We start from the raw sequence: 24,442 nt of genomic DNA, 5'->3' as shown, positions 1-24,442 counted from the left end.
TATAGCAATTTTTATATAATTGTTTATGTGAATAAAACAATTTGCATTCATTTATATTTTGGGCAGTAAAATTTATTTACAATAAAGAAATTTTCACCCATATAATACAAAGGTATGAATAAAAATTAAAAAAAAATCATTCATCACAATCTTCACATTCAATAATGGTGGGAGGGATCGACACAGAATTTGGTATGCTCATAGGGTTTGAAAACATCAACTGCGGTGTTGTAAATCCATTTGGTGGTATTTGAGGTGGAACTAAAATATTTGGAGGCGATTCTGGAGAAGGTTCCTCCACTTTATATTGACTTTCGATGTGTTTTATTGTTTCTGGATCTTCGTATTCGTCTTCTTCAAACGGTGCGTTTTCTTCCAGTTGCTTTTCTAATGCCATCAGTCTCATTTGAAAGTATCTCTTCTCCTCGTTAATACAAGCCAGATCTTTTTCTTGTTCGGCTATAACTTGTTTTAAATCAGATATTTTGTTTAGATCTTCTACTCGAGACTCTCGCCTTTCGTATCGTTGTCTAACTTCTTCAAACCTAAATATTGAATACAGTCATTAATTACTAAAAAATCCATATTTTATTAATTTTGTTTTAATATAATTCATATTTAATTTAGAATTTAACAATAATTTATTTTATTGTAAAATACTCATTAGTTTTAAAATCCGAGTACACATAAATAATATATCTTAATATTATACTTTATTTTATACTCACAGTTTAGTCAAGCATTGGCATTTTCTCTGTAGGTGATCAATAGTTTCCTGCGATTGTTTGTGATTTTCCATAAATTTCAATCTATAAGATTCTCGTTCTTTCTCCTGTTGTTCCACCAATTTCGCTACCGTATCTTGTAGACTTCTGTGTCGAAAGGAAAAGGAAGAGATATTAGGAACACACAAAGGCAGTAAGGACATTAAATGCACAACAAAATGCGTCATTCCAAATAGAACAAAATTTTTCCAAACATTTTTTGTACATAAATTTATACAAAATTTTTTCATAAATTTCACTGTACATAATTTTATACACTTTTTACCATACATATCTATTAGAATAAAAATAGTTTTTATTCTAAAGAATAAATCTTACAGTACGTATTTAAAAAATATGTACGTACATGTACATAAATGGTTTATTAACAGTTGAGAAATTATTGTATTAATATATATCACAAATTAATATGTATTATTAATTTTTGACTATAAGATACATAATATTGGCTTTAATATGAACTAGTTATATAAATTTATTAAAAATAAATAATTTTATAGATATTTTATATGATTTCTAAAACTTTGGAACGTATTTGGAACAACGTAGTACAAAAGCAATGTGTTTGGTTTCTGGAATTTAAAGCAATCGTCTGTAAAGTAATATGAGAGAAATGACAAAAAATGCAATGGTTTGAAATAGAGATATGGATAATATCCATGAAAGACAAGGAAAAATGAGTACTAAGTAGGACATATCCGTCGATAGGTCTTTAGTACAGCTACAGAGGGAAAAAAAGTTGAAATTAGTCTGAGATATATTAAAAAAGTTGTTTAAAAAATACATTGAATTGCTTAAAAAAATATAATTGGGATATTTACGATTTCTAAAAGCAAATCAGTGTGAAACAAAATAATGAAATGAACGCTTTGTGTCTATGTGTTTGATTATCAGAAGCCAAACTATTCTCTAACTATTTAAATTTAGATTCTTAAATGTATCAATAAATATATTCTTATACTTTAACCAATTTCTTTGATTAAAATCACAAGTACTTAAACTACAATATTTACCTTATCTTTGATTCAGCCTCCTTTCCACTTTTAAACAGGTTGTCTCCTTGTTGGACGATTTCATTATTTAAAACTTGAATTCCTCCTTCCAATGCGTCCACGTTGTTCTGTAAGTCATCGATTGTGCAATTTTTACTCTGCAATTCGTTCTTTAGACTGTCGATTGTTTTTAACAGTTCTACCTCCCTAGCTGAATGTGATTTTTGTTGCGTATAAAATTGTTCTTCTAATGTTTTGTATTTTACAACATATTCATCCTCCACCAAATGTATCGCTTCGTTCTTTTGGTGGATTAAGTTTTCCCACTGAGAATCTACAAAAATCAAATGTACAAAACCTATGCACATTATAAATTTTGTCAAAAATTCTTAATTTTGTATACTACTTCAAATTTGATATTAAATATTCTTATTACCTAACTCAGTTCTATGTTGCTGAATTAGATTTTCAATTTTTAGTTGAGATTCCTTTTCCATCTGTTCTTTTATTGAATCTATGCTAGCTCTAAGTATAGAAAGTTGATTTTGCCAGTACGCTTCAACTTCCTGAACCTTTTGAACGTGTTCACTATTTATTCGAGCTAAAAATAATTATTATTGTAAGTCAATAATACACAGACATTGTATTACCTAATTCTTCTTCGTGTTCGTTTACTAGTTTTTCGTATTTTTCATGATGGGTCATATCTATTTTATCCATCAATCTTCTTAATTCCAAAATATCTCTGTCTGTTTTTGTTTGCGAACTTACTATTTCCTCTTGATAATATTCTTCTTTTTCTGTAAGCGCTTTTTTTAGACCATTTATCTGAATCATAAACATATGAATATTAACTTGGTATGGATAAACAACTACCAATATTCGACTTACCTCTTTAAAACATTCTCTGACCTTCTGTTCCCATAATTTTCTTTCCTTGGCGAACTCTTCATCTTTCTCCTTTCTAACTGTCTCCATGGCTGTGTGCTTTTCTTCGTTGTGAATCAGTTCCAATTCATATTTCAGTCTTCCACACTCCGTCAACAATCTCTCTTCCCAGTACATTGCAATTTCAATTCTTTTATTATTCAGTGTTTGCTGTAAGTGCCTTTCTTTATCAGCAATTTCTTGTTGATGGACTCGTTGCATGTGTTGCAGATTTTCTTTCTCAAGTTCGATCAGATTTCGAAGTTTTTTAGTTTCATTACGAAGGCTGTCTTCAGTCATTTTCATTTGTTCATGCTGATCTTTCATTTCTTTCAGTGTTTTCTCCTGGTTCAGAGTTAAGCCCCTTAGAGTTTCGATTTCCGTTTCGTAACTCTTCATGTCTTGAATCTACCAGTATAATAGTAAAAAATGATGTATTAGATGCAAATTTGTTATTGTCTTACCTGAGCCATCATATCCTCTGCTTGTTTCATTTTTTGTTCAGCATCTTTGTAGGCTTCCTGCAGTCGCTCTTCTATTAATTTGTCCTTTTCGCTCAAGCGTTTTTTGCAGGTTTGTTGAACTTCTCTTAGTTTCCATTCAAAGTCATCTAATAGTTGTTGTTCTTTTAATATATTGACAGTTCGTAACTTTTCGAATTCGTCTTTCCACTTATTTTCAACTTCTATTTTTTGTAGTGTAGCTTGTTCCAATGTTTCAGCCAATTTCTTCTTTTCGTTTTCTCTTTCTTCTAAAAGTTCCGCTTGTCTCTCGTCTAGTTTCTGTTTTTCTTCCGACATTTTCCTCAATTCTTCTTCTAATGATTGAATTTTTTCCCGCAACGTTTTTATTACCCCTTCTAATTCTTCGATTTTTGCTTTTGTTTGAGCTTCATATTCGGATATTTCTTCTGCAATTAAGAGTCACCTTAATGTTATAAAATATTTTGTGGGTAAGGGTGTTTACCTTTTTTTTCAGCTACATCTTCTTCAAGATCCCTGTTTCTTTTCCTGTAATTTTCGATATCATTTTCTAAAATTCGTATTCTTTGGCGAATTAGTTCAGTCTCTTTATGAGCAGCGTGTAGTTCAGCTTCCAAACCTACATTCGTAAATATAAAATAATAATATTAAATAACGTTTTGTTGAATCTCTATGATATCATAAAAATGGAGAGTGTAGAATATATATAATAGCATTTTTATAAAAGTATTTTTGTCAACGGCTCCAATTTTTTATGCAATTCTAATTTTAATGCTATCCATTTCATTCAATGTTTTGGCAAATTTAATTTCAATGTTTTGGCAAGTCGCTCAAGTTCACACTTAGACATATTACATAAGAAAATATAGTAACACCTTTTATTTAAGGCATGTCATGTGAGAATGTCATGTTTATGACCTTATTGCATCATGATTTAAATCAGTTTTTTATTCGATGTTTTACATTGTTTACTATTTAAAACTTACGGTCTATTCCAGCAGATTTAGCAAAAACATCTCGCTGCAATTCTTCCATTTGAAATCGTAGCTTGTTAGCTTCTGCATCGCGGACCGCCAGTTGTTTCGACAGGTCATTGAGTTGACTTTGGTATTTAGCTTCTTGATTGATTAGATTTTTCCTGCAAATAAGAGTAAAGTCAGTAAATTAACATTACAAAAAAAAATCAAGATAAATTTATAGAAACAACTTCGACATTATGTTTTACATATGTTAATTATATTTTTAAAAGTTTAATTAACGTTTAAATTTAATTTAAGCACTGAATACATTTTTAATGGCGGATCTTGTACTTTTAAACACTGTATGTCAATTTATGAATCAATATTTTACGTTATTTCGGTTCCACTTTTTTTAAGGCCAGATACTGGAACCAATGACGACATTTCTGGCTGGACTGGAACCGGATTGTGATCCTGAGTTAGCAGCATAAAAATAAAATACATACATATTTTAACTTCCTTTCCTCCCCAATGGTTAAATGATAGTTTAGTTATTTATACCTCTAGGGTTGTTAAGTGATTGTTGTTTTTAGATGGATCTTGGCTTTTAAGAATACAGAAGCAAATTCATACATATTGAAGAACACAATATGAATTATGTGATAAAATTTTCGAAGAATGTATAACTCTAACAATATTGACAATTCTTTTATATCCAAGATTTTGGGAAAGACGAAGTATCACTGTTGGTTTTAGGTGAGGAGTTGCCTCAATGAAAAAACTAAAGATTTGAGTCTGTATGAACCATACAGAAATCCTGTTAAGTTTTGGCTCTTTACTTTCAACCAAGGTATTAGAACCAGACAATAAAACTTTTAATAAAGATGTGATATTATGTATATTTAAAACAAAATATTTAGAAGTGATAGTCCATTTGACTGATGGAACAAATAAAGATAATTAACTTGAATGAAGTGTTCAATGAACCACTTTTTTCATAGGCGGTTTACATTAAGAGAAAAAGGTTGGCGTTTATTATTTTAATTATTATTTACTGTTATTCCTTAAATTTCTGTGATATTTGTTTCGAAAATCTTGTTCCAACCGAATCTGATGCAAAATCTGACCTCCACGGGATTTCCCAAAAATAAACCGGATCCGCCGGATACCGGATCTGGATCTATTTTCTGTGGCAACACTAATTGTGTGTATAGACATAAAAATATTAAACTATTTGTTGGATTGTCCACATGTTTGTTTTGGTCTCCCGACTATTTCAAAGCTTTCGTAACGAAAGTTTCGTTAATACGATGGCACATTTACAAACGTTAGCCTAGTAGTGTAAACAAAAATGATTTCGTCATATTTTTATATTGGGGTTATCCCAAAATATTTTCAGATAAAAATATAAAATTTAGTGAGTAACCACTGACAAGGGTTTATTGTGTCGCTTTAATAATAATGTAACTGGGTAAGATTTTGGGACCACTTGAAATTTAATCTATTCTATAGATCTTAATGATCAATTAGATGTAACCTAATTTAAAAATCACATCTCTAATCTAACTGTATGTATGGATATAATTAGAATCTTAAATTTACTTTCTAGCGACATTTATTTTGTTTTGAAAATGAATGAATTTTAATATTCGTGACACCTTGCTTAGAGTATTTCTGTATTTTTAATATATTTTTGTACGCCTGTTGAAATTCTGATACGTGTGAAATATACAATTAAACATTAATGAGTTGTTAAAAGATTTAATTTGCCATATAATTGCAACAAAATAGACCCATAAATTTATTTTGTTTCGTATTAATAGCCAAACGTGGTTGGCTATAAAACGGATTTGTTTCAAACATCTCGACTACTCATAAAATGCCCAATTGACGCACAAAGTATTTACCTTCACTATGCAGAAGCGTGCATCTACGTCTAAATAGATTTCCTATAACGCTAATTATAATATCTGGTGGGCGCATGACTGAATCAGTGTAACGTCAAGTGGTCTCAAAATAGGACACATGTTGCGGGAATCTGTAATTCTGCAAATATTTATATTACATAAAACCTACTGTTCGGCTTCTTTAATTCCATTCTCCAGAGGATTATGTTCGCTAATCGTTTCAGGAGAAGAAGGTGGCGTGCAGAACTTGAGGGGTGGCGACGCGGCGCTACCATTCTCCAAGGTGGTGTCCCTCGAGTTCTTGCGCGAGCTCGGAGCCGACGAGGGTGTTTCGTTCCTGAAGTGCCTCTTGATCTCCAGCACCGGACTGCTCGGCGGCGTGGCACTGCTCTCCCTTTTGCCCGCGATCACCGGTATGCGGGGCGAGATGGCGGTGGTGCCGTGGCCGCAGGGCTTAACACAAGAACTTCTCACATTATTGTCGCGCACTTCGGTTTTTTTTAACATGCTCGCATAAGAGATCGTTGGCGGCGCGTGTTGGACTGAGGCGCCGTCGTCGCACATGGTTTTCGTTTCGCAATTTTTGTTATTCGCTGGTTTCGTATCGTTTTTTTCGGTGAGTGTGGTCACTTCGCTGGCTGCATTCGCAACATTTTTCCGTAACCCGAATTCCGACGAGACATTTGGCAGTGCGGTGCCGCCGACGTTGGGCGCAATCTCCGGCTTTTGTGTCGCGACGCTAATATTTTTACACATGTCGTCCTTTCGATCGCGTTTGGGCGACACCTCTTTCGTTTTCTTCTCATCTTTCTTCGATCTGCGGAAGAAATTGAACATTTTCACTGGACTACGAAATTAGTGGGAGGTAGCTCATAGTAACGGCGGTATCACAGAATATGTGTAATAATATGAATTCACTAGACGATTGTCCAAACGAAACTAAAAGACCACACAATTTTAAACTTAGAACCGTTTAAAATTAGATCTCACGTTCACTTCATTTCATGCTTTCTTATCACTTTTAGTTGTCTAAAATATATTAGCGTAAAATCCTTGGCAGATCGATCGATTTAACATAAATCAATCCGACTTATAAACACACTGCAAGGTAAACAGAATGGAATGGAACTGTTTTCAGAATATGCGGTGCATATATATTTTAAGGAATAATAAAAATATGTTAAGATTGGATTTGAAGTGTCATTTGGGAGGGGAGTTCTGGAAATAGCACGGATCCAACAAGAAGAAGACCGAAGCTGGAAATAGACTTTGCAATAATAGCGTGACCTTGTTCAAAAATTGAAGAGTTCTTAAGTGCAGTAAACGCCAGTGTCTGTTTAACTTATTTTTGGACTACAAAAATAGCCTAAATAGATTTCTAATTATATTTGATGTAAATAGCGCACTTTGTTTTATTAGACGGATTAAAAGCACGTGGAATAAAAATAATTAGATTTATACATAGGTGTTTTTAAAATAGATGGTCAAAATTTCGGAGCAGGCGGAATATATCCAATAATGAAAATTCTGTTTATATTCGGTTATGTATTATTCTAAAATACATACATACAATTCAATGCAAGAAAGTTTTTCCATAATGATAAATTGGCTGAGTCCTGGGGGACTTTTTTCTCGCCCAATTTTCAGTGCATTCATTTTTTAAAACTATTAATCTTTTTATATTCTTTGCACAATTGATAAAAAGAGATACACTTGATTAATTTTGATTGTCACGGTCGTTTTTGAGATATTTTAATTTTTGAAGTTTCAAGTAAGTACACTTTGATGAAATATGATCTCATTTATTTAAGTTTGTATTTGTAACAATTTGAAATATATTGACATGTTATTAAATCTGGGTAAATGTAATGAATGATAGAAGAAATTTAAGTTACAAAACCTTTCTTTATACCGAGCAATGCTTACGTGAAGCAGACCCATTAAAAACTAAGATTACAGAAAGAGGAAGATGAAGAACAGTTGTAAATGGGAAGATGAAGAACAGTTGTAAATGAGCATCTTGCAAATAGTTAATGCCAATCTGACTATTAGTAAAAGACGTTTGACATAACAAACAATTCATCACAATTTGTAGTTTAAAGAACTGTAAAAGAACAATAACATCCTTACTATTATCGACAAGCCCAGTTTCTTTTAGAAGGAAATTGCAATTTTAAATACAACTACATATTATCAAAAATAATTTTTTGTGAGAAGGTAACTCCCACTAGAAATGGCGTTTTTAATATAAACAAGGAACGTGTTTAGGCTGACGAGAAGCCTAATGTAACATTAGAAAATAAATTAGGAAGCTACTTTTCTTTCTCGCAATTTGACTGGAGAAATCTTTACTTTCTAAAGATGCCACTGAAAATCTTTAAATTTTCTGTAACGATCAACATAAATCAAAATTCTTCAAAATTATGAAAAAACACTTTTATAATTTAAACAAAATATTCAGTGGCGTAGGAAATAGGACGAGAAAAAGGAAAGAACTTCCAAAATCTACGCCACTGTGTCATTCTGGAAAACATTTATTACACTGAATTATTGGTATGTATTTTAGGATATTACATACCAAATTTAAACACGACTTGACTAAAGGAAATATGAGAAAAAGAAACAATTTTCGAAATAAGAAGGGTTGCATTTACTTCAAGAAAAAAAATTAGATTATCTTCATTATTGGATACGTCTACTTCCACTTTAGAAACATTTTGTTTACATTATGCAAAAAGTGTAATGAAAATACAAGAGAAAAACTATTTAAATTTTCTGATCGAATGAGATTATGTCAAAATGGTTTAAAAATTCAGCTTAGTAGTCAGAGACTGAAAATATTATTTAAAAATAGTGTTGACTGAATATGTGGAATTTAAATTTTCAATAATTGAAGATATGCAACCAACTATCAACATATCAGAGTATGTTGCTCTCGTAAAATGTTTTTTCTGTAAAATATACAGCCTATTTTTATTCTCTTGGACGTCATTTAATGCAGTATCCGGTTTTCACGGAAAATATTCTAGATACGCTTTTCGAGACCGATGTTAAGGTCAAATTTATTTTTATTTTTACTTAAAAATAAACATAATATTTTCTTTTCAACCTTTCGTATTCTATTTCGTTTAAAATTTATGTGTATTTTTAGAAAACAAAAGAATATTATGTTGATTTTATTTTTTTTTTGAAGAATATTTATGAAATACTTGTATAAATTGTGAATCAATCTCAGTGATTATAATGCGCAAACAAATAAGTTTGACCTTTACATCTTATTTTTAGGTGTTTGTTTATTGTTAATTTACTTACTAAGAAAACAAATGAATTAGATCATTTCCAACACGTTAACAACAATATTTAAATAAAAAACACTAGTAAAAAAGTTTATTTTTATAAATAAAAATACATATGTACAAATATAATAAAAAATATTAGTTTTACTTTAGGCCAAGAAATCCCCAATAGAGGTACTGGTCGTCTTTAATATAAATGTCGTTTACAAGCGACCAACAATAATCAGACTTGCATATCAGTCCTTTTGAACAATCACTATCTAATTTACATTTTTTATTAATTAAATTATATGTTTCGTGGAACACAAGTTCAAGTTTTCCATTATACACTCCATCTTCATCACAATCTCCTTCAACATGTAAACAAATAGGTAATTCATTTGAGTTATTTTTAATCGGCATTTGATATTTTATGCTGAAATCAGTTCCATGCAGATAATTTTTTGGCGTGATCGACTCAATTTTGTGCTTGAGTAAGAACTGCTCATATTTCACTAAACAAGAACACTTGAACGGATTCGGAGTTAAACAAACACTTTTGATGTTTGACTTTATGAACATATCTAAATTTAATTTCTTTAATAAATTAAAAGATAGCACTAATTTTTCCACATATTTTAATCCTACAAAACTATCAGCACTAATTGTTGTTAAGCGATTAAAGGATAAATCAAACAGTTTAAGAGACTCCGTATTTTTGAATATGTCATTAGAAATGTATTCAATGAAGTTAAAACTGAAATCGATGTAGGAAATATTGGAAAATTTATAAAAAGCTTTCCTACTGATTGCCCGTATTTTATTGTGATGTAGATATATAGACAGCAAATTGGGCAAACCCTCCTCCGGAAACCAACTGGTATCGAAGTGTTCAATTCGATTTTTATCCAGAAACAACGAAAACAGATTCGGACAACTGAACGCTTCCGTTTCAATCAACTCAATATAATTAGCAGCCAAATAAATCTGTCTCACAGGCAGGTCGTTAAAAACTCCGTAAGGTATCTTTTTCAAGTTCTGACCACCCAAAAAAATGCGTTGCAAGTTTGGTAATTCCTTGAAGCTGTCACGTTCGATTTCCTGTATTTGACCACCGGAACCGGCAATATCCACCAAGTCGGGGAACTGCGTGAACAAGTCTCTGTTTACCACTTTCAGTGATCGTGGCACCACGAAACGTTTCTCTTTCCAACATGATGGGGTGCACGAACTCGCCTCGGTGGTAGCACATTCGTAAAATGTCAATTCACCATGGGGTCTAACTTGATGAACGAAACAACATAAACACACTATTATAAAAAGAAACATATTATTAATGGTGTCGGCTGGGAACTGTATTGTTTACTGAATGACCGTGTTGGTTGTTGGTTCAAGCCATACTTGTTTATGCAGATCCGGAATATGAGAAGATTTTGATTGAAGGTCATATTAACTCAGGATTCTATGTATATTTTGAAAACTAATCGATTTATTATTGCAATGTAAAAGTAAGTTATTTTATAAATAAAGTCTCTGCATTACATTTTATTATTATGAAGTCAAAAGAAGCCAAAAACTACGTTTCACAGCATTTTATTTTTTTTATCAGCACAACATGTATTTTCCCTTTAAATAAATTAGAATGTATAATATGCAAATGCTAAATGTATTTATAGATATATCGAGTATTTTAATACAATTAAATGTAGCAATGTGAAAAATACATATGGTAATCCCAGCGAGATTTGCTGTGAAAAACCAGTTTCGTCAAGTTTATTCGTTTAATGTACCTGGATTTACCCTAATAGGCTGGTGTAATAAACTTTTTTTAATCAGTAAAAACCCAATTAATTACCAGACATCTTAAATAAAATAAAGATGCGTCACCGAGGCAAAAGAAAAAATAATCAATTAACATTATTTGTGGAGGTGGATCCAAGAAATAAAAAGAAGAAAAGATGATTTATTCGATACCTAAAATTAATATATCTGTTATTTAAAATATGTGTAAACATATTTTCTAAAACTTTTATGTGAGATATAATTTATTATTCCAAACTTAAATAAATGTTAAATAAATACATAATAAAAATACTGTTTATTTGCTTATAATTTATTGAACTCTTATTTTTGTTACAAACTTACTTTAAGCTGAACTCAATCCAAGGAAATTCCAATACAGATATTCATCATTTTTAAAAAACATCTCACTTACAACTGACCAACAATAGTCAGACTTACAAAGCATGCCCATATTACAATCGCCATCTTTTTTACATTTGCTGTTTATGACGTTATAAGCTTCGTTTAGGGCAACTTCAAAGTTTTGCGTTAGACTAGATACCTCTTCGTTGCACTGACTTGAGGTGTACAAACAAATAGGTAAACCATTAGAGTTGTTTGCAACGGGTAATTGGTACTTCAAGTTAAATTCGCTTCCATGGAGGTAATCCTTGATTATAATGGATTGTACTTTACTATTAAACAATTTACTTTCGAATTGATTTAGACAAGAACACGTCCATGCGTTGGGTATTATGCTCATTTGTGTGATGTCCGTGTTCATAAATATGGACAAGTCAATGTTTTTTATGTGGTTAAAAGAAAGGATTATCTGATTGATGCACTTTAAGCCGCGGAACGAATTGGGATTTAACGTCTTCAGCTTATTGAACGACAAATCGAATAACCTTATGCAATGGGTTCTATTAAATATGTCGTCTGAGATGTATTCGAGCTCATTGAAGCTGAAATCAATGACGGTGACTCTCGAAAATTTATAAAACGCTTTCCTATTAATTGAACGGATTTTGTTGTGATGGATGTACAAGCCATCCAAGCTCTCCAAGTCGTGACTAGGAAACCAATTGGTGTCGAAATACTCCAACTCGTTCTTGTCCAAGTATATGGCAAACAATTGTTTGCAGTCAAACGCCTCAGTTTGAATCACTTTGATGTTGTTGGCCGCCAGATACAACTTCCTCACGGGTACCCCGTTGAAAACGCCGTACGGAATCTCTTTCAACTTTTGACCGCCGAGGAAAATTTGTTTGATTTTTGGCAATCCCTCGAAGCATCCAGGTTCCAATTTCTCAATCTCGCCGCCCGATCCGGCAATATCGAGCAGTTCCGTTTTGTTTTCAAACAAGTCTTTGGTCACCACTTTCGTCGATTGAGGTATGGCAAATCGTCGACCGTTGTTCGGATCTAGACGCGTGCAGGAACTGATGGCGGTGTTGTTGCAGTCGTGAAAAATCACCTCATTGTAGGACAAAACCGCTTGTATCATACACAAACATGCCACTAAACTTTGAGGACGCCACATGTTGCAGGTAACGAAAATCGTGCAACTGATTGTGAACCGGTCAATTTCACATTATTTATCCCAATGGAGATTTTAACTGCAGAACCGGAGTAAGCAGTATTCTCCGTTTTGAAATTAAATTTGAGTTATGTGTCACATAATATCCGTTTGAATGTTTATTTTCTATTTTAATAATAAATTAAAATATGTATATATGAATTCCACATCAAAGATTTACTTTTAATATATAAATATTGTTTATGAAGGTTATTATAAATCTTTATTATAGCTTTGTTTATACATTCTGAAGTTTTATATGTCTGTGTACACATAAGTTTTATTCAAAATAATGGGGGAAGTAAACACGTAATTACTTTGTTATAAAATTATTCAAACAGGTTATTTCAAACGAGATTTAATTACCGAGTTTTGATATCATCAGAATGCATTTAGTTATAATTACCCTGGATATTTGTATCAAATGAACAGTAATACATCCAGAGGTGTATTTTATATATTCTGTAAATTTATTAGCAAAAATATACACGACTATATTTAACATAAATCAGTAATTTTATATTTTAATTATATTTATACATAAAAAACGTTTCGTACATTGTAAGTCCCTCATGTGCATTAACGACCACTTCTCCCAAGTCTTCTATCAAATTATTTAATTATTCTTGAGGTCTTGAGGTTTATTGGCAATATGTCGTTAATATTATCACCATATATCATCATATTAATATTATATCTATTTTGTTTCATAATTATGGCCCTCCGTGGCATAGACCTGATCATTTTTCGAATATACGACAAGTCTTAAAAGATTGGAACGGACAAGACTAAACATCGATATTTTGTTTTTTTTTCAATAAATTCGTCACAATTTTGGGTTTCATGTTAAAATACATTTATTAAGTGTATCATTTCTTCGATATATGGAAGCAAATTGTTGTTTAATATATATCTGTATATAAATCAATCTAAGAACCTGCTTAGAAGTCAGAAGAACTGAAGCATCCTATAGCATAAGTGAACCACCATCATGTTTTACAGTTGGTTTAAGAAACTTTTTGTGTTGTAATATAATAATGTGAATTATTGAAATTCGAATGTATTTCAACCCGTACAAGAGAATGTTATATTATATTTTCATTATTATTATTTATTTATTACATTAAACTGTTTTGTTCCGTACGGATCTGTTAATAATAAATTTTTCTACAAAGTTTATAAAATGACCCGAGATTATCTTTAACTTACAATAAACAATTATAAATATATTTCAAACTAAATTTGATTTGATATTTAATTATTATCATTTCCGTGAACGTTCTTTTATAAATAAAGTTTCTGTAAATTAAACAAATAAATTACCTGATTGTAATACAATAGCTGAAATCCTTGTCAGGCAAGGTGCAAGAATCAATTAATAAATTAATTTTAATAATTTGTTTTAATCATAAAATAAAAGTAAAAAGTCACACAAAAGAGCATTGAATAGAGAATAAAATACCATTTACATGAGATATTACAAGATCAATCACCTTTTTTTTAAAAAAAATAGTTGATAGTATGAATGGTATTGGACAACTTTCTACATGATTTTTATTCGTAGATATTTTATTCTATTCAAAAGTTATCAGAGGGGGGCTTTTATGACCTCACTGCCCATAATCTTTTCTAACTTTTACCGACAAAAATAGAGGACCTTAAGACATGTCGTTAGTTATAGATGATCCAAAACATTAGTGTCAAACATTTTTAAAACACATCTATTTATGAATTCGACAACAAGTACTTGAAGTAACCGAATTGTTATTAATATTAAACTTAACTACGTTGTCTTACCAATAAAAATTATAAGCAGTACCGGAATAAGCACTTAGACATCCACTTAATCCCATACTATAAGAGGAAATAAAGTTTGGGTAATCAACGAATTTTAAAAACATGTGAAATGTAAACCAATGTGGCACATATGTTGGTTGGAGCAGGAAAAGTGGTGTTGCAATGATTATGCAACAGAGTAGTTTAATTTGGCTGGATTAATTTGTAAATGTTTTATGATCAATTAGGAACGAGGGTGATGTAAAGATCATTTGCGTCTGTCGTTGACCCATCTCAAAAATAGAAACAACATAGGCGTACAGAGGTTTATCCACAACTACAATGTATATGATAAATAATATTGCGTCTATAAAAAACGCTTTTTTTATACACAGACAGGTTTTTAATATTTTTGTTTACTTCTAACTTTTAATTTTTCTAAAAGCTAACCTAATTTATCGAAATCGAATCGAAAAAAAATACAAGGTGTTTGACATTCCAGTTTCTATCAAAACCTTAACATTTATAATTTATATTATGATAACTTAGGTATAATTACGTTAATTACTATTGTTTAAACGTGAATGAGTTACAACCGGTCGTATCGCATGTGGTTATTTGTATACGTTGTGGGTGTTGAAAACTATGCAAACAATTACTTATTACACATGAATCGGTACAACCACAATATTTTAGGAATCAGGCCTCTGACTAAATAGTACACATAGTTTTAGTCGAAAATAGATTATTATTAACACCTTTACGTTCATTATAAATGATTAATGCACTCAGCTGCTTGCATCTCAGCAAGGGACAAACTTTGGAGGAATATATATAAAGTAACCAACATGTTATACATTTTTACTAAAATAATTTTAAAATATTGAATTATACTAAGGTTCACTTTATTTGGATACGGCGTAGGTAAATGTACTCTTAAATTAAAAGGAAAGTTAACCAAATTTATAGCGATGTTTTGGCAAAATTTGCTAAATATTTGTACATGTGTTTGGAGTATTTTTCAACTTGGTAATATTTTTAGAAATGCAGTATTTCGGGGAAAATAAAAGAAAGAAAAAACTTTAAATTTTTGCCGACATCAAAGATAACATTAGGGTTTCTATAAGCATGCTTATTTAGTAATGTGTTTACAGCACGAAAAAATCTGACAGGTTTCCAACATAGGCAACTAATTTATGAGAATTATTGTTTATTTATTTTTATGAATTTATGTATTTCTGTTTTGAAATAATCATATTTTGATTAACCAACAAAAACATAAATATAAACAGACATATTAAACTGACCAGGTAAAAAAGTTATTTATTACATAATTCTTTGTATTTCGTTTTAGTTTTTTATTAATATAAATTTTCATATTTATAATAAACATATTTTTTTCCAAAATTTTGATTTTATACAGTTATTATTATTACTGTAACGTTAATTTTTTTTATTTGATGGTTGTTTCATGTTGATTTAATTATAATAAATATTATATATTTAAATAAATAAACAAATAAAATTTAAATAATTGATTATTAATTCTTTTTGTACACATTTAAAATAAAATTGCTACAAATGAATTTAAACTTTTCAACATGTTTTATTAGTATAAATAAATATTTAAATTGATTGTTTTATTACAAAAACCAACTGTCCAAAAACTGTGTATAAGTAGGAGTTTATATAAATATATTGCCAGTAAGACGCATTTTTAAAGTCATTCAAATGACGCATTACTAAAATTATTCTAATTTGCACTTAATAGGCAATTGAGAAAGTGATTTCGTTTAATCATGAGTCACTTTTCCATTTCATTGCTTTTTTTTAGAAACGTTTATATACAAAATTTTAGTTATTTGATATGAACACTATTACAAAAAATATTCTAATTAAAGGGAATAATAAGTTAACTTAATTAATATATAAAACATCTTAATTACCTTTATTAAATATATTCTTGTTTCACTTTTTGTATTAGTGTCATTTTATAGTTACTTCATAAATAATATGAAAATTTTATTTTTGATTTATTTTTTATTTTCACCCGTATTTACCACTATGGTAATTCCGATAAACAAAAGTTGTTGAATAGCTTCTCATACAAATGTTAAATAAAAAATAAACTAAACTTTATACATAGAAAAAATATATTGTATATTGTTAATTATTTTAATGTTATGTTATTAATATTAAGAAGATGACATTTGTACGACCAATTTAAATAATAGTCAAAACATAGTAAATTATTTCTAAAATTAATCTTTTTAAAAAGCATGTGTTTCCGACGCATCAAGGGTAATCCCGCTTTTTATTTGCTTCACGCAAAACGTGTGTATTAATAAACCACAATCTAACACATAACGATGCATGTTTTGTACAAATTAACTAACTCACCAATAGCCGAAGAAGCTGGAAATCGTGGAACAATCAGTCTCCACGAGGGCAGTCGTGTCCAAATCTCCACTGCTGTTCGCCGAAGTGAATATCCCTGTGTCCGAGGACGCCTCACTGACCGTCGACGTTCCGTCACTTTCTTCCTCGTCCTCAGTCTCGGCATCCTTCCGTTCGTCACTAACTTTGTTGAAAATATTCTTCACGAAACTCATAACTCGAACACCATAAATAAAATGTTTGACGGGAAAAACGTATAGTGTCTATGGGTGGGTAGAGCAGTAGTCAAGCGTGTACGCTTCTCTTTGGCAATTCGCGAGTTGATCTGCTATTTGCAGCACAGGCATGCCGAGCCTTGGGCACAGTTTCTGGTGCTTATCATTCGTCACAATGAAGGCACAATCGAAATTACAAATCATTTTCGAACCGTGGCTATTTTTTCATCAAATCCTTTCTGGTGCTGAGCTTTTTGTGGTTATTAACATTTTCGTTGGCACGTCTCGTGGGCTTTAAATAGACTACAGTTTATTTTTAGGGATATTTACGTGCCGCAACAAAGGAAGTACCTCGATAATTGTTAAATCCGTTGTCTTTTTAGGAATTATGTATGTGTGGTGTTGTTTTAGAATAGAATTACAAGACTTCTTTAAGTCGACTGGCTCTTTTACTTAATGTGAACTGTTAATAATATTAATTTATTATTGTTTTTTATACAGTATTATAAAAAATTACTGCACTCCTATATATTTCTAAACTGAACTGGACATATAGCAATTTTTAATTTTGAAAGAACTTTTAAAGATTAAATCTGTAGTATTTAATTTAACATTAACACATTGTATACTCTTTTTGTTTTATAATTTTGATCTTCTGATTTTATTCTCTGTATCAGACTCTAATATTTATCTAATATAATTTATTACTTCTAACTTCTTGAATTACTGTGGTGAGTTCATTTAAATGTCTGAAGATTAGGACCAATATTAACACCTCCAATTAAATTGAAGTTATAAAAAAAATTGTCAAATATCAAACCAAAGCAACTAAACTCTCAAACCACACTGGAAGAATAAGCAAATAATTGGTTAATGATAATTAAAAAAATTAAACAAAGTAACGTTTCTATGTAAACAGTATTTTTGACGTTTAAATATTGTACTGATTTAACTCAAATAGACTTTTTCAGTCAGAGACAACAATCGTAAGTAACCCTTTGTTAAATTACTTTAGATTAAACTTCAACCATAACACATAGTTATTGTTACCCCTTTATAAACAATTTCTGAAAATAATGTATAAACACTTGGTAGATGTCAATATAATGTTTCCAAAAAATATTTTATACATATTGATAAAACTTTTATTTATTTTACGATTCAATGTATTCTGTTTTCTGTTTCGTTAATATTAAAGAATTTTTGCTTTATTATTAATGGTTTATTCTTTGGTGATAGAATTTCGTTTCAATTAGTTTTAATTAGTAGTTATTAATCATTGTGTTCAAAGAACAAAGACATGTAGTGTTTCGTCATTTATTTCCATTTGAATGAAGGCTTTGACTTAGAATAAAATTGCTACTGGGGAAACCGCTCGTTGAGTCGTATGATGGCTATTTGATTGAATATCGTAGACTGGTCCAGACAGAACAGGAAATGAGGCTTTGGTCGAGTCACAGGAACTACCATGAGTCAAGATAGTATACGTTTGAGACTTTAGAGACACCACCTAGTGCAACAGCTTCTTGGCAAGTTGTAGATTGCCCAGTTACTGTATTAGCACAAAGTCTTTTGGTCTCCACAATTATGATATGCATTTGGTGGTGCTATTACTGATCCGCAAATACGGTTGATTGAATATTGGAATTACATCGCCAAAGCCAAACCAAGCATTTAGCCGAGAAGGTAACAGTTTCATCCTGTTTGATAAATCTTCTACATTTATTCAATGTACTATAAATAGTTAAAGAAATTTGCACAAATTGCTAGGAACCATTAGTTATAATTATGTTCAAGAGCCTAATTCCATCTTGACAATCTTCTTCTTCATATGGCATGTTTCCCATTTTAATATCTAGTATTTGATATTTTCGTTTAATTTAGTTAAATAAGTGAAGTACAACTTTCACCAATCAATGATTGACAACTATACATGTTAACAAGCATGGCACAAAACCATCTAAATATGTGTGGTTGCTAACAATTTTAAATAATTAGAAATTAGAATAATTAATTATTTGTTATGATTATGATTATTAAAAATGTAGATAAAGTTATGGAAGCATCACCCGAGGTGGAAAAACCCCGGAAGAAATTTTGTAGACACCCAATTCCCCAACGCACGTTGTGTCCATGGATTACATCTCAGCCGTATCCTTTACCAGATAAGAAAAGAACGAAAAAATCGGAGACAGATAGTATTACAAAACAAACAGGAAAGACTCACATGGTACGTTACATCAATTTAATACAGTAATTTCCACTTGCACATAAATTTTTAGGTGGTACACGAGGCTCATAAACCTTGCCCTTCAATGCAAGAGTCATCCAGTCATTTTTTTTATTTCATCAGACTGATGCAATTATTTCCGGAAGTGCATCCAGCCACCCTCCACACCGTAATGACGTTGAGTAAGAATAACTTTTTCTCTGCTGTTGATAAACTGCTGTATGCGAAACGGTGTAAAGCCATGTACAATAAAAATCAAAGTTTGTATAAAAATAAGTCGCAGAATAGAAACTTTCCAACTACAATCAATCTGAAAACCACATCAATTACGGTGAAAGCGGAATGTTGTGATAATACAAGTAGTACAGAGGTTGAAAAGGTGGAGTCGATGGAAAAGGATATTGAAGACACAAAATCGGATGAATTAGATTCTATGGATGGAATTTCTGAAAGTAATTAATACTTTTCGTTATTTAGTGTATAGATAGTAATTTAATTGTTAGATATGTTTGTGGTTTACCTACTAAAATGTCGAACTTGTCCTAAATATTTATTATTTTACGACTACCATATGTTCACCAAAATAGATTGTTTTAAATTCCGTTCTTTATAGATTTATTGAGTTGCAATAGATAGATAGTTTGTAACATTTATTTGATTTATATTTTAGATATTGATTGATATTAATGAAATGTGAAATGATAATTTCAGTTTAATTAATAAGTAATTTTACATAAAATTTTTAATTAGTTAGTGATAGTGCTGTTTGTAAAAACTTTGTTTATTTTTCAATTAATAGTTTTGTACATTACTTTTGTTTTTACAATATATTTACAATAAATTTTATTTTATTTTTTTTCAATTAAATCCTCAGTAAGTAAATAAAAATGCTCTACAATTAATTAAACTAACTTAATAAATTCACCTTTAATTATTTACAAAATGTAACATATTAAAACCTTTGTGAGATATCTAATGTTAACTTAAATTATACAAATAAAATCATGTCCGCATCCACCATAAATAAAAATTGTCAACCAACTTATTTTAAAAAATGGTGGAGGATATAATAATAAAATGTATAAATAATATTTTTTTTCTTAACTCTAGAACAAAAATCATTTTATTTCTTGGTCACATTTAAACTAAAATTTTAATAAAATTCATTTTATTACTTTTCTAATATAAATATAAAGATATATTTATTTATGGTTAAAGTACAAATTATCAATACAAATTACAACAATAAATCACCATAATCGAGATCAGGTATAGAACTAATAATCGCATTTAGTCCAATTGCACTGCAGGCATAAGATATACCTTTCATTTGGTCGTTTTTACTCCAAGTTAACCACGTCAAGGATTTTGAAACGTCTTCGCAAATTGGTTCGGGATTTGACTCGTATGGATTATTTACGGTGATCAATACAACGTGTTCGGTCGTTTGTGGATTGTAGATGAGTTTCCAATATACTTCCGGTATCGGTAACGCCACGTTGTTATTGGTATCCAAATAAAAGTACAAATCTACAGGTTCATCTGTGGACTCGTTGGGTAAGTTTGAAATACCATACACACCTGTATAAATATCCAAATCCAAACCTTTATTAGAAGCATACCTTCTAACACTGTCTTCTATTGAGTTCCAATTTGCACCGTTGCAGGTCTGCCATTGCGGAGCTGTGTTCACATACCAAAATGTTGCCTTTTGTTGGTGTGCATACACAAAGTCACCTTTGGCTGTTAAGTGACCTCTAGATAAATAATAATTGTTGTTATCTTTAACATATTGCGTTGAACTGACAGGTAAGCCAACCTGACTGTTAATTGTCTTCTTTTGCACGGCTCTGCTATACAGTTTATCTACCGTACCATCCAAATTGTAAAAGTCCCCTTCTTTGAAATTAGGCCGAGAAACTCCAGTTTGGGCATAGTCAATTTTTGAAGTTAAATGATAGAACGAGTACAATGGTGACTTAAGTAAATCATCAAAACAAACAGTTATAACCCTTGCGAAAACTGTGGAGTTCAAAGCGAAGCCAATTTCTATTTCAACTCCACTATTGGAGCAAGTTTTTCCCGTTCTTCGTGCAGTTGACGTGGGTATGTTGTTGCAATAGAATTTACTTAACGTTACAGTTTCACCATTCACAAGGAAGGTACTTCCTGATATACAAGTAGCCTCAACTATGCTGGCTGTATTGCGCCCATAGTTTAAGGTGGATCCAGGGCAACCGAGAATTATTGTCGATCCAGATTCTAAGGAAATGTCCAAGTCGAATGAATTTGGATATACATATTGTAAGGTACTTGAATCTACAATCACGGGTTCAGCTGGACTGCCATCAACATTTATAGAACATTCTAAAAATATATTGATTTATATTAATTGTCATTGTTTATATGTATAGTTATAAGTTAATTAATGACAATTTGTTTAAAGAAAATCTAATTTTTGATATTAACGAAACATATAGGGAATATGTCTTTTCGATCACTTCTTCGTAATTATGTATAAATGGGACAAAACATTAGTTAAAATGAAGTTTTAATTTATACAAATTATTTTATGATGCTATTATTTACAGATGTCTAATTATGATTTATTAAAACAACAGAATACTCTATTAACTGATAAATAATATAAATTTATAATTAAATATTAAACAAACCTGTCGCTGTATAGTTGATGGTAAATGCTACTGAGAAGTGAATAAACCCTGCCAACAGAAAGACACGTATCATATTGGAAATCTAAATAGAAACTGTAGACTTTAAACTAAATTGTGACTTTTAAAACTTATTTTATCCCCCCTCAGTAAAACGAACGATTAAATATGTATACATCTTATCTTTTTAACGCATGCTTCGGATAATGCATAAAAATTCATATAACTGGTAAATTATCGTTGACAAATCGTTCCATTACTTCTCTCATTATATGTTTATATATAACGTGGTCCATTTTATCAATAATTTTCTGTAAAGGTCCTATACCATACCAAGAAAAGAAAAGTATAATGTATTCTTCACTGTGTTTCAAGTTTTTGTTATCTGGAGGATAATTAATATAAAATTGTGCAAATTTTGTCCAAATAATCTTTTTATAAAATATCTTATAATATAAAATGTTTAAATTTCTTATAGTATATAAATTAAGTATTAAAACATTACAATTTTAATATCTAGTGGTACATACTAAATATTTTACTTGTATATAACAATCAAATATTAACCAATTACAAAAATATTAAGGCACTTATTATATTATTAAGTCACCATATTCGAGATCTGGTAGATACGTTATAATTTTATTCAATCCCTTTGCGCTGCAAGCATATGATATTCCTTTTGTTTGATTATCCTTTTTCCATGTTACCCAGCTTAAAGAATCCGATACGTCTTCACAAACTGTTCCTGGATTAGATTCATAAGGATTGTTTGCGCTAAACAAAACTACATTTTCTTTTGTATTATTATTGTAGATAAGTTTCCAGTAAACTGCAGGTATTGGCAAGGCGACGTTGTTATTGTCATCCCGACTTAAATACAATTCATTAGCTTTATTTGTTGCCTCGTTTGGTAGCGTAGAAACACCGTAGACTCCGGTGTAAACCTCAAGATCCACCTCATTATTAAAGGCATATGCTCTCACACTGTCTTCAATGGAATTCCAATTGGCAGCATTAACAGTCTGCCACTGTGGAGCGGTGTTTACATACCAAAATGTTGCCTTCTGTTGACTCGCATACACAAAATCTGTTTTTGCCGTTAAGTGACCTCTTGCCAAATAAAAATCCGAAGTGTCGTGAACATACTGGGTGGAATTGGCGGGCAATCCCACTTGATTATTGATTGTGGTTTTCTGTACGTTTCTCTCGTATAGAGTGTCAAGGGAACTGTCCAGGCCGTAAAAACTTCCTTCTTTGAAATTTAGTCGGGCAACTCCCGTTTGTGCGTAGTTAATTTTCGCTTTTAATTGGTAATACGAATACAAGGGCGACTTGAGTTTGTCGTCGAAACAAATTCTCATAAGTCTTACGAAAGCAGTGGAATTCAAAGCAAATCCAATTTCTATTTCGACACCATCACTCTCACAAGTTTTACCAGTGTAGCGAGCAGTAGAAGTAGAACTTTTACTGCAACTAGGGTTACTTATGGATACATTTTGACCTTCGACTAGGAAGGTGCTGCCAGATATGCAAGTTGCTTCGATTACATTCGATGTACTTGATCCATAGTTTAACACTGCACCAGGACAACCCAGAATTATTTTCGAACCTGATTTTAAGGAAATGTCTAATTCAGATGAATCAGGGTAAATATATTCTAATGTGTTCGAATCTACAATTACTGGCTCCGCATGACTGCTGTCTATGTTTAGAGTACATCCTACGAAGAATACTTATATTTAACATATTATACGAATTAAAAAAATTAATAATTAAATAAAAATTATATATCTGTACCTGTAGAGTCTTTAGTTTCCTTATTTTTTAACATACCTGAAACAGTGTAATTAATTGCAATTCCCAAAGACGAGTGGAAAACTCCTATCAAAAGAAGGAAACGTAACATGTTAAACAATCGATTAGAAACTATACTTTAAATCAAAATTTGTTATTGTGATCTTTTATTATAAAAAATTTGTTGATTTCTTATCAAGATGGTAGATATTATTTCCTAATCTAAATATAGTACAAAATTTTATTTATAAAAATTGGATGTATAATATATAGTATTACAATTTTTCATTTTATCTATAATAGATAGACAGTATACGAAACTTGTGTCTAGGAGTATTATATCAATTGTTAGAGATATTTATAATTTTATCACAAAAGGATAAAAATTATCATTCAGGTTTTTCAAATTAAATATTGGTCTTTTTACTCTATGTTCTAGGCGTATCTTATATATTGGACAAAAATACACACATTAAAGTGTATCGTAGAGATATACAAAATGTCTAATATAAAATGGTGTGTAAATATGAAAAATATTTATTAAACAATAAATATTTTTAAGTATACTTTTTTGAAAATGATATTCTTTTAAAGAAGGATAATTTATTTTATTTGTATTAAAGGATATGCATATTTTATGTTATTCTATATGTATAATAAATTAAAC

At 30.6% G+C, this 24,442-nt stretch overlaps 4 protein-coding genes across 7 annotated transcripts; 1 reads left to right on the top strand and 3 right to left on the bottom strand.

The window, feature by feature from the left end:
- Positions 1-46: 46 nt before the first annotated feature.
- On the bottom strand, positions 47-17,190 carry LOC109597007 (protein FAM184A-like). 3 transcript variants are annotated; one of them, XM_020012629.2, is made up of 10 exons: positions 16,865-17,190; positions 4,173-4,324; positions 3,671-3,805; positions 3,169-3,614; positions 2,669-3,112; positions 2,428-2,605; positions 2,214-2,378; positions 1,799-2,111; positions 729-872; positions 47-545 (listed from the first exon to the last, which is right to left on the bottom strand). In XM_020012629.2, the coding sequence occupies exons 1-10, from the start codon at positions 17,074-17,076 to the stop codon at positions 137-139; spliced, it is 2,598 nt and encodes an 865-aa protein (XP_019868188.2). In that variant the 5' UTR covers positions 17,077-17,190; the 3' UTR covers positions 47-136. The 3 variants fall into 3 exon arrangements, with proteins under 3 accessions (XP_019868188.2, XP_049821694.1, XP_049821695.1); XM_049965737.1 differs by lacking the exon at positions 16,865-17,190 and adding an exon at positions 6,222-7,075; XM_049965738.1 differs by lacking the exons at positions 47-545; positions 729-872; positions 16,865-17,190 and adding exons at positions 1,305-1,506; positions 6,222-7,113.
- LOC126265098 (phospholipase A2 inhibitor beta-like) lies at positions 9,433-10,703 on the bottom strand. The gene has a single exon (XM_049965739.1). The coding sequence runs from the start codon at positions 10,654-10,656 to the stop codon at positions 9,493-9,495; it is 1,164 nt and encodes a 387-aa protein (XP_049821696.1). The 5' UTR covers positions 10,657-10,703; the 3' UTR covers positions 9,433-9,492.
- A 1,021-nt stretch (positions 17,191-18,211) lies between the features above and the next one.
- Positions 18,212-19,907, top strand: LOC109596995 (uncharacterized). 2 transcript variants are annotated; one of them, XM_020012617.2, is made up of 3 exons: positions 18,212-18,762; positions 19,125-19,306; positions 19,359-19,907. In XM_020012617.2, exons 2-3 carry the CDS (start codon positions 19,133-19,135, stop codon positions 19,764-19,766), a joined length of 582 nt encoding a protein of 193 aa, XP_019868176.1. In that variant the 5' UTR covers positions 18,212-18,762; positions 19,125-19,132; the 3' UTR covers positions 19,767-19,907. The 2 variants fall into 2 exon arrangements, with proteins under 2 accessions (XP_019868176.1, XP_049820676.1); XM_049964719.1 differs by lacking the exon at positions 18,212-18,762 and having other exon boundaries at positions 18,886-19,306.
- A 636-nt stretch (positions 19,908-20,543) lies between these two features.
- LOC109596983 (uncharacterized) lies at positions 20,544-23,887 on the bottom strand. Its single transcript, XM_049964212.1, has 4 exons — positions 23,779-23,887; positions 22,589-23,701; positions 21,982-22,029; positions 20,544-21,673 (listed from the first exon to the last, which is right to left on the bottom strand). The coding sequence occupies exons 1-4, from the start codon at positions 23,885-23,887 to the stop codon at positions 20,544-20,546; spliced, it is 2,400 nt and encodes a 799-aa protein (XP_049820169.1).
- Between the last annotated feature and the right edge of the window lie 555 nt (positions 23,888-24,442).

The sequence above is a fragment of the Aethina tumida genome, chromosome 3 (genome assembly GCF_024364675.1).
Source record: "Aethina tumida isolate Nest 87 chromosome 3, icAetTumi1.1, whole genome shotgun sequence".
Lineage (NCBI taxonomy): Eukaryota > Metazoa > Arthropoda > Insecta > Coleoptera > Nitidulidae > Aethina > Aethina tumida.
The sequence above is the reverse complement of the archived record's forward strand: the minus strand, read 5'-3'. Positions and strand labels throughout refer to the sequence as shown.